This window comes from Schistocerca cancellata, chromosome 3 (assembly GCF_023864275.1).
Source record: "Schistocerca cancellata isolate TAMUIC-IGC-003103 chromosome 3, iqSchCanc2.1, whole genome shotgun sequence".
Classification (NCBI taxonomy): domain Eukaryota; kingdom Metazoa; phylum Arthropoda; class Insecta; order Orthoptera; family Acrididae; genus Schistocerca; species Schistocerca cancellata.
This window is the reverse complement of record NC_064628.1, coordinates 806216101-806226610: the sequence shown is the minus strand read 5'-3', so window position 1 is coordinate 806226610 and position 10510 is coordinate 806216101. Positions and strand designations below refer to the sequence as shown.

The window sequence follows — 10510 nt, the reverse complement described above, 5'->3', positions numbered from 1 at the left end:
GCAAGCTTCTTCATCTCCCAGTACTTACTGCAACCTACATCCTTCTGAATCTGCTTAGTGTATTCATCTCTTGGTCTCCCTCTACGATTTTTACTCTCCACGCTGCCCTCCAATGCTAAATTTGTGATCCCTTGATGCCTCAGAACATGTCCTACCAACTGGTCCCTTCTTCTTGTCAAGTTGTGCCACAAACTCCTCCCCAATTCACTTCAATACCTCCTCATTAGTTATGTGATCTACCCATCTAATCTTCAGCATTCTTCTGTAGCACCACATTTCAAAAGCTTCTATTCTCTTCTTGTCCAAACTATTTATCGTCCATGTTTCACTTCCATACACGGCTACACTCCATACAAATACTTTCAGAAACGACTTCCTGAAACTTAAATCTATACTTGATGTTAACAAATTTCTCTTCTTCAGAAACGCTTTCCTTGACATTGCCTATCTACATTTTATATCCTCTCTACTTCGACCATCATCAGTTATTTTGCTCCCCAAATAGCAAAATCCATCTACTACTTTAAGTGTATCATTTCATAATCTAATTCCCTCAGCATCACCCGATTTAATTGGACTACATTCCATTATCCTCGTTTTGCTTTTGTTGATGTTTATCTTACATCCTCCTTTCAAGGCACTGTCCATTCCGTTCAACTGCTCTTCCAGGTCCTTCGCTGCTTCTGACAGAATTACGATGTCATCGACAAACCTCAAAGTTTTTATTTCTTCTCCATGGATTTTAATTCCTACTCCTACTGTTTTTGTTTCCTCTACTGCTTGCTCAATATACAGATTGAATAACATCGCGGAGAGGCTACAACCCTGCCTCACTCCCTTCCCAACCACTGCTTCCCTTTCATGCCCCTCGGCTCTTATAACTGTCATCCGGTTTCTGTACAAATTGTAAATAGCCTTTCGCTCCCTGTATTTTACCTCTGCCACCTTCAGAATTTGAAAGAGAGTATTCCAGTCAACATTGTCAAAAGCTTTCCTGAAGCCTACAAATGCTAGAAACATAGGTTTACCTTTCCTTAATCTATCTTCTAAGATAAGTCGTAGGGCCAGTATTGCCTCACGTGTTCCAACATTTGTACAGAATCCAAACTGATCTTCCCCGATGTCGGCATCTACCAGGTTTTCCATTCATCTGTAAACAATTCTTTTTAGTATTTTGCAGCCGTGACTTATTAAACTGATGGTTCGGTAATTTTCACATCTGTCAACACCTGCTTTCTTTGGGACTGGAATTATTATATTCTTCTTGAAGTCTGAGGGTATTTCGCCTGTCTCATTCATCTTGCTCACCAGAGGGTAGGCTATCAGTAGTTCTAATGGAATGTTGTCTACTCCCGGGGCCTTGTTTCGACTCAGGTCTTTCAGTGCTCTGTCAAACTTTTCACGCAGTATCGTATCTCCCATTTCATTTTCATCTACATCCTCTTCCATTTCCATAATATTGTCCTCAAGTACATTGCCCTTGTATAGACCCTCTATATACTCCTTCCATCTCTCTGCTTTCCCTTCTTTGCTTAGAACTGGGTTTCCATCTGAGCTCTTGATATTCATACGAGTGGTTCTCTTTTCTCCAAAGGTCTCTTTAATTTTCCTGTAGGCAGTATCTATCTTACCCCTAGTGAGATAAGCCTCTACATCCTTACATTTGTCCTCTAGCCATCCCTGCTTAGCAGTTTTGCACTTCCTGTCGATCTCATTTTTGAAACGTTTGTATTCCTTTTTGCCTGCTTCATTTACTGCATTTTTATATTTTCTCCTTTCATCAATTAAATTCAATATTTCTTCTGTTACCCAAGGATTTCTATTAGCCCTCGTCTTTTTACCTACTTGATCCTCTGCTGCCTTCACTACTTCATCCCTCAGAGCTACCCATTCTTCTTCTACTGTATTTCTTTCCCCCATTCCTGTCAACTGTTCCCTTATGCTCTCCCTGAAACTCTCTACAACCTCTGGTTCTTTCAGTTTATCCAGGTCCCATCTCCTTAAATTCCCACCTTTTTGCAGTTTCTTCAGTTTCAATCTGCAGTTCATAACCAATATATTGTGGTCAGAATCCACATCTGCCCCTGGAAATGTCTTACACTTTAAAACCTGGTTCCTAAATCTCTGTCTTACTATTATATAATCTGTCTGATACCGTCTAGTGTTTTCAGGATTCTTCCATGTATACAACCTTCTTTCATGATTCTTGAACCAAGTGTTAGCTATGATTAAGTTATGCTCTGTGCAAAATTCTACCATGCGGCTTCCTCTTTCATTTCTTAGCCCCAATCCATATTCACCTACTATGTTTCCTTCTCTCCCTTTTCCTACTCTCGAATTCCAGTCACCCATGACTATTAAATTTTCGTCTCCCTTCACTACCTGAATAATTTCTTTTATCTCATCATACATTTCTTCAATTTATTCATCATCTGCAGAGCTAGTTGGCATATAAACTTGTACTACTGTTGAAACGTCCCCTTTTGACAATTATACAAGACTGTGCTTAAACTGACACACAATATTTTTAGCGCAACGCAATCTGACTATCAAAGATCCCTGCAAAAGAATGGCCCTGAGTAACATTAAACTATACCTTTCAGAAATCACTTACCTCACAAAAATCTTCATTACTCGAATTACTGCAATGCAACGAGCGCCACTACTGCCAGCTAAATAAAAGATTCAAACTACGGAAGGCACTAACTACTGATAGGGATAGTTAGCAAATGAAAGATATTAATAGAGAACAAACAATGTATTTACCTTAATAGTCATAATATATGATATCCAGTATTACAAACTTCAAAACTCCGCCATCTCTCTCCCACATCCACCACTGCTGGCGGCTCACCTCCAACTGCGCAACGCTACGCGCCGTTCACATCCAGCTGCCGCTGCCCAACACTACAATGGCAGACAACAATGCAAACTAGCCACAGACTGCACACAGCACAGCCAGTGATTTTCATACAGAGCGCTACGTAACGTTGCCAATAAGAAAACATAAACAGCCCACTTACACTGTAGTAGGCGTGGGCTTCGTGTCTATCTTGGCCACAATAATGCGTTCACTATGTTGTTTTTAGTAGCTTACCCGCACTCCTATTTTTTTATTCATTATTAAACCTACTCCTGCATTACCCCTTTTTGATTTTGTGTTTATAACCCTGTATTCACCTGACCAAAAGTCTTGTTCCTCCTACCACCGAACTTCACTAATTCCCATTATATCTAACTTTAACCTATCCATTTCCCTTTTCAAATTTTCTAATCTACCTGCCCGGTTAAGGGATCTGACATTCCACGCTCCGATCCGAAGAATGCCAGCTTTCTTTTTCCTGATAACGACGTCCTCTTGAGTAGTCTCCGCCCGGATCCGAATGGGGGACTATTTTACCTCCGGAATATTTTACCCAAGAGGACACCATCATCATTTATCCATACAGTAAAGCTGCATGCCCTCGGGAAAAATTACGGCCGTAGTTTCCCCTTGCTTTCAGCCGTTCGCAGTACGAGCACAGCAAGGCCGTTTTGGTTAGTGTTGCAAGGCCAGGTCAGTCAATCATCCAGACTGTTGCCCCTGCAACTACTGAAAAGGCTGCTGCCCCTCTTCAGGAACCACACCTTTGTCTGGCCTCTCAACAGATACCCCTCCGTTGTGGTTGCACCTACGGTACGGCCATCTGTATCGCTGAGGCACGCAAGCCTCCCCCGACCAACGGTATAAGGTCCATGGTCCGGTCCATGGGGGGGGGGGGGGGGGACTTGAAGAATATAAATCTATAAATCTAGAACGCTCTGCACGTGACTGGTGATTGAAAATCCTAAAACAATCTGCCTTGCGATCTAAGAACAATCTGCCTTGTTATCTAAGACGACGTGGAATATGTGCCAGTGGTACTATGTTGTATGTCATCTGTCCACATCTAGATTCAAGAGTAGCAACACTAGCTTCCTGAATACAATTATCATCTTCTTCACATTCATTCACATCCACCTCATCTCCGACCTGTATATCTTTCTCTATCACATCCAAATCATCATCATTCTCATCCACATTTCCAAAAATCGATTCATTATCACTATCGCTCTTACAGGGTGTTTCAAAAATGACCGGTATATTTGAAACGGCAATACAAACTAAACGAGCAGCGATAGAAATACACCGTTTGTTGCAATATGCTTGGGACAACAGTACATTTTCAGGCAGACAAACTTTCGAAATTACAGTAGTTACAATTGTCAACAACAGATGGCGCTGCGGTCTGGGAAACTCTATAGTACGATATTTTCCACATATCCACCATGCGTAGCAATAATATGCCGTAGTCTCTGAATGAAATTACCCGAAACCTTTGACAACGTGTCTGGCGGAATGGCTTCACATGCAGATGAGATGTACTGCTTCAGCTGTTCAATTGTTTCTGGATTCTGGCGGTACACCTGGTCTTTCAAGTGTTCCCACAGAAAGAAGTCACAGGGGTTCATGTCTGGCGAATAGGGAGGCCAATCCACGCCGCCTCCTGTATGTTTCGGATAGCCCAAAGCAATCACACGATCATCGAAATATTCATTCAGGAAATTAAAGACGTCGGCCGTGCTATGTGGCCGGGCACCATCTTGCATAAACCACGAGGTGTTCGCAGTGTCGTCTAAGGCAGTTTGTACCGCCACAAATTTACGAAGAACGTCCAGATGGCGTTATGCAGTAATCGTTTCGGATCTGAAAAATGGGCCAATGATTCCTTTGGAAGAAATGGCGGCCCAGACCAGTACTTTTAGAGGATGCAGGGACGATGGGACTGCAACATGGGGCTTTTCGGTTCCCCATATGCGCCAGTTCTGTTTATTGACGAAGCCGTCCAGGTAAAAATAAGCTTCGTCAGTAAACCAAATGCTGCCCACATGCATATCGCCGTCATCAATCCTGTGCACTATATCGTTAGCGAATGTCTCTCTTGCAGCAATGGTAGTGGCGCTGAGGGGTTGCTGCGTTTGAATTTTGTATGGATAGAGGTGTAAACTCTGGCGCATGAGACGATACGTGGACGTTGGCGTCATTTGGACCACAGCTGCAACACGACGAACGGAAACCCGAGGCCGCTGTTGGATCACCTGCTGCACTAGCTGCGCGTTGCCCTCTGTGGTTGCCGTACGCGGTCGCCCTACCTTTCCAGCACGTTCATCCGTCACGTTCCCAGTCCGTTGAAATTTTTCAAACAGATCCTTTATTGTATCGCTTTTCGGGCCTTTGGTTACATTAAACCTCCGTTGAAAACTTCGTCTTGTTGCAACAACACTGTGTTCTAGGCGGTGGAATTCCAACACCAGAAAAATCCTCTGTTCTAAGGAATAAACCATGTTGTCTACAGCACACTTGCACGTTGTGAACAGCACACGCTTACAGCAGAAAGACGACGTACAGAATGGCGCACCCACAGACTGGGTTGTCTTCTATATCTTTCACATCACTTGCAGCGCCATCTGTTGTTGAAAATTGTAACTACTGTAATTTCGAAAGTTTGTCCGCCTGAAAATGTACTGTTGTCCCAAGCATATTGCAACAAACGGTGTATTTCTATCGCTGCTCGTTTAGTTTTTATTGCCGTTTCAAATATACCGGTCATTTTTGAAACACCCTGTATGTACAGGTTGAGGCAAATAAAAGTAACCCGGGGAACAGAGTTCTAGGGTACTAAGGAACACAAGAAAAGGAAATACAGTACTAACCTTACTACATCACATGCTGAAAGTGATCGCCGTTCATTTCTTGTCACTTTTGGGCCCTAGTCAGCAAGTTGCTGAAGGAGGATCCATTTCCAAACCATTCATTGTTATCTCAGTGAACAGTCACTCACAGAACTGGATGCGCGGAGGAGCGTATGCTGGTTTTAATGCATGAACAAAAGAAACTCGGCATGGGTGCATGTACAGGTCTAGGTGGAGTACTCGTCCGCGTGATCGACGTGATACGCCGGCTTCTTGTGATAAAAGTCGAGTTGATTTGGTAGGACTCTGCTGCATTTTCTGATGAGTTGCAGTCACATTTTCTGGTGTGAGGGCAAGTTTCGGGTTTTCTTTTACTTGTTCAAAACAGATCCTGTCTGACGCCATTTTCGGACTAAGGGTTGCACGGCACTCATCCCTGGCATTTTGACACCATCAAACTTCTCAGCAAACAACTGACCACGCCGTTTTCATGACTTTGTTGTCATGTAACTTTCCACAACGAACACCCGCTACTCCACTGTGAGTATCATCACCCCCTTTGCACTGGTCCACTCACATTGGCACAGCCCGCACTACGCTGTGAACAGGTGCGCATCACGTGGTGGGCGTACACGTGGTGTATGCGTCACGGGGTGTGGTTAATGCATACATTCACGTCCAATCGTATCCTATCTTCCACACCATTTTTATTTGCCCATCCTGTACATCGATTAAAGCCTGCTCGAGACTGTAGCCCCTTTCAAAGCGTATGTCATCATATTTTATGAATAAAATGTAATAACATCTCTTACTACAGCAAAACACAATTCCTAACTGTAAAATTGTTCCAACAATGCACATATATGTATTTTTCACGAATTGGTTACAACAATGGACATATAAGTGTCGGCTGAGAAGGTACTCTGTATCCAAGTTTTTACTTGTAATGGAATCGAAATATAACGAAAATCACATGTCGTATACCTGGGTTATTTTTTGACCCCACTGCAAAAATTTCAAATTATTGTACAGTGATATAACCATAAATATTTTGCCCATTTATAATAAAAAGTCCATTAAAAACATATCTGGAGGCTGATAAGCCAACGTCCACGGTGAAACTGCCTCTTTGCAGTTAAAAGAGTCTTGAGTCTATAAAGTCCCCAAACACCAAGCGAGGACTACACATGTAACACCTCCCCCAGCCCCCAAGCTTACAATGTGGCATACTCAAGATGTTTTCCACTAACTTTGTAATCGGATACTACAGGGTTATTACAAATTATTGAAGCGATTTCATAAATTTACTGTAGCTCCATTCATTGACATACGGTCACGACACACTACAGATACGTAGAAAAACTCATGAAGTTTTGTTCGGCTGAAGCCGCACTACAGGTTTCTGCCGCCAGAGCGTTCGAGAGCGCAGTGAGACAAAATGGCGACAGGAACCGAGAAAGCGTATGTCGTGCTTGAAATGCACTCACAGCAGTCAGTCATAACAGTGCAACGACACTTCAGGACGAAGTTCAACAAAGATCCACCAACCGCTAACTCCATTCGGCGATGGTATGCGCAGTTTAAAGCTTCTGGATGCCCCTGTAAGGGGAAATCAACGGGTCAGCCTGCAGTGAGCGAAGAAACGGTTGAACGCGTGCGGGCAAGTTTCACGCGTAGCCCGCGGAAGTCGACGAATAAAGAAAGCAAGCAGGGAGCTAAACGTACCACAGCCGACGGTTTGAAAAATCTTACGGAAAAGGCTAAAGCAGAAGCCTTGCCGTTTACAATTGCTACAAGCTCTGACACCCGATGACAAAGCCAAACGCTTTGAATTTTCGGCGCGGTTGCAACTGCTCATGGGAGAGGATGCATTCAGTGCGAAACTTGTTTTCAGTGATGAAGCAACATTTTTTCTTAATGGTGAAGTGAACAGACACAATGTGCGAATCTGGGCGGTAGAGAATCCTCACGCATTCGTGCAGCAAATTCGCAATTCACCAAAAGTTAACGTGTTTTGTGCAATCTCACGGTTTAAAGTTTACGGCACCTTTTTCTTCTGCGGAAAAAACGTTACAGGACACGTGTATCTGGACATGCTGGAAAATTGGCTCATGCCACAACTGGAGACCGACAGCGCCGACTTCATCTTTCAACAGGATGGTGCTCCACCGCACTTCCATCATAATGTTCGGCATTTCTTAAACAGGAGATTGGAAAACCGATGGATCGGTCGTGGTGGAGATCATGATCAGCAATTCATGTCATGGCCTCCACGCTCTCCCGACTTAACCTCATGCGATTTCTTTTTGTGGGGTTATGTGAAAGATTCAGTGTTTAAACCTCCTCCACCAAGAAACGTGCCAGAACTGCGAGCTCGCATCAACGATGCTTTCGAACTCATTGATGGGGACATGCTGCGCCGAGTGTGGGAGGAACATGATTATCGGCTTGATGTCTGCCGAATCACTAAAGGGGCACATATCGAATATTTGTGAATGCCTAAAAAACTTTTTGAGCTTTTGTATGTGTGTGCAAAGCATTGTGAAAATATCTCAAATAATAAAGTTATTGTAGAGCTGTGAAATCGCTTCAATCATTTGTAATAACCCTGTATGTCTCTATTACTATGTGACGACATGTTATGTAATTCATTGACATGTTGTGTACCACTTCACAACGTTCAGAGTGCATTACTTGATTTTTTATGTATCATGACGAATCTGTTAGTGGATTAATCAAATCTGAAGAGGCTACTAAATTGCCGAAAATGGTAATCTGAAAATTATAGTTATGAAGTGATATTGAAATATAGTTTCTTCATGTCCTTGTTCGTGTCTCTTGGTTTTCTATTTTTTTCAGCGTGAGACTTTCGAATGTATAATATTTTAAATATATGGGTTACCAGCCCGGCCTAGGAGAAACCTCAGTCTAGCCTTTGACGAGTCAGCGTCACAGAACGAACAAAAGTAATCCTCAATGATAAACCGATGGAATGGGTAGCCCATTTTCGACATTTAGATTGTGATGTATCGTATGAATAAAATACTCGTATATATACATATATGTGGCACAATAAGGAGAACATTTAAGGGTAAAAGAAGGGAAGAGGCGCAACTGAAATTCCGTAAAGTCATGGCAGTCCCCACTTTATTACATGGCGGGGAAAGTTGAACGTTGAGAAATAAAAGTTTATATTAACTAGAAGCATCAGCAATGAGAGTTCAAAGATCTGTGAAAGGCTCCACAAGGAAGTACAAAATTAGAAATAAAGTAATAAAGGAGAAATTAGGGATGTAACCAATAACTCCAAAGGCACTCCAATACAGCGGAATACGGCGAGAAAATGTACTTCATATGCCATCACAAAGGCTTCCTAAACTAGCAGTGGAATATAAACTGTGGGGAAAGAGAAGGATGGGAAGACAACCAAGAGACGGTGAGGCCAGGACAGACCCTAGGTCTATCCCTGGAGTGGCAGAAGAAGAAGGTCAAAAAATGGTTCAAATGGCTCTGAGCACTATGGAATTTAACATCTGAGGCCATCAGTCCCCTAGAACTTAGAACGACTTAACCCTAACTAACCTAAGGACATCACACACATCCATGCCTGAGGCAGGATTCGAACCTGAGACCGTAGCGGTCGCGCAGTTCCAGACTGAAGTGCCTAGAACCGCTCGGTCACAAGGGCCGGCGAAGAAGAAGTGACATTGAAGAAATATATAGTAATATAAAAGCTTACAGACAGCATGACTCTCTTCTTCATGCCATCTTGGATAGTGGCAAATCGGCTCTGGCTTGCACATTAGCCAACTGATGTACGAGGTGCATTCAAGTTCTAAGGCCTCCGATTTTTTTTCTCTGGACTGGAAATAGATAGAAACATGCGCATTGTTTTAAAATGAGGCCGTGTTCATTGTCAATACGTCCCAGAGATGGCAACACCGTATGGCAGATGGAATTTTACCGCCAGCGGCGAGAATGAGAACTGTTTTAAATACTTAAAATGGCGACGTTTTCCTTACTTGAACAGCGTGCAATCATTCGTTTTCTGAATTTGCGTGGTGTGAAACCAATTGAAATTCATCGACAGTTGAAGGAGACATGTGGTGATGGAGTTATGGATGTGTCAAAAGTGCGTTCGTGGGTGCAACAGTTTAATGAAGGCAGAACATCGTGTGACAACAAACCGAAACAACCTCGGGCTCGCACAAGCCGGTCTGACGACATGATCGAGAAAGTGGAGAGAATTGTTTTGGGGGATCGCCGAATGACTGTTGAACAGATCGCCTCCAGAGCTGGCATTTCTGTGGGTTCTGTGCACACAATCCTGCATGACGACCTGAAAATGCGAAAAGTGTCATCCAGATGGGTGCCACGAATGCTGACGGACGACCACACGGCTTCCCGTGTGGCATGTTGCCAAGCAATGTTGATGCGCAACGACAGCATGAATGGGACTTTCTTTTCGTCGGTTGTGACAATGGATGAGACGTGGATGCTATTTTTCAATCCAGAAACAAAGCGCCAGTCAGCTCAATGGAAGCACACAGATTCACCGCCACCAAAAAAATTTCGGGTAACCGCCAGTGCTGAAAAAATGATGGTGTCCATGTTCTGGGACAGCGAGGGCGTAATCCTTACCCATTGCGTTCCAAAGGGCACTACGGTAACAGGTGCATCCTACGAAAATGTTTTGAAGAACAAATTCCTTCCTGCACTGCAACAAAAACGTCCAGGAAGGGCTGCGAGTGTGCTGTTTCACCAAGACAACGCACCCGCACATCGAGCTAACGGTACG

General features: G+C 43.4%; 1 protein-coding gene across 1 annotated transcript; it reads right to left on the bottom strand.

The window, feature by feature from the left end:
* Nucleotides 1-1146: 1146 nt before the first annotated feature.
* On the bottom strand, nt 1147-2049 carry LOC126176585 (uncharacterized). The gene has a single exon (XM_049923745.1). The coding sequence runs from the start codon at nt 2047-2049 to the stop codon at nt 1147-1149; it is 903 nt and encodes a 300-aa protein (XP_049779702.1).
* Nucleotides 2050-10510: the final 8461 nt, after the last annotated feature.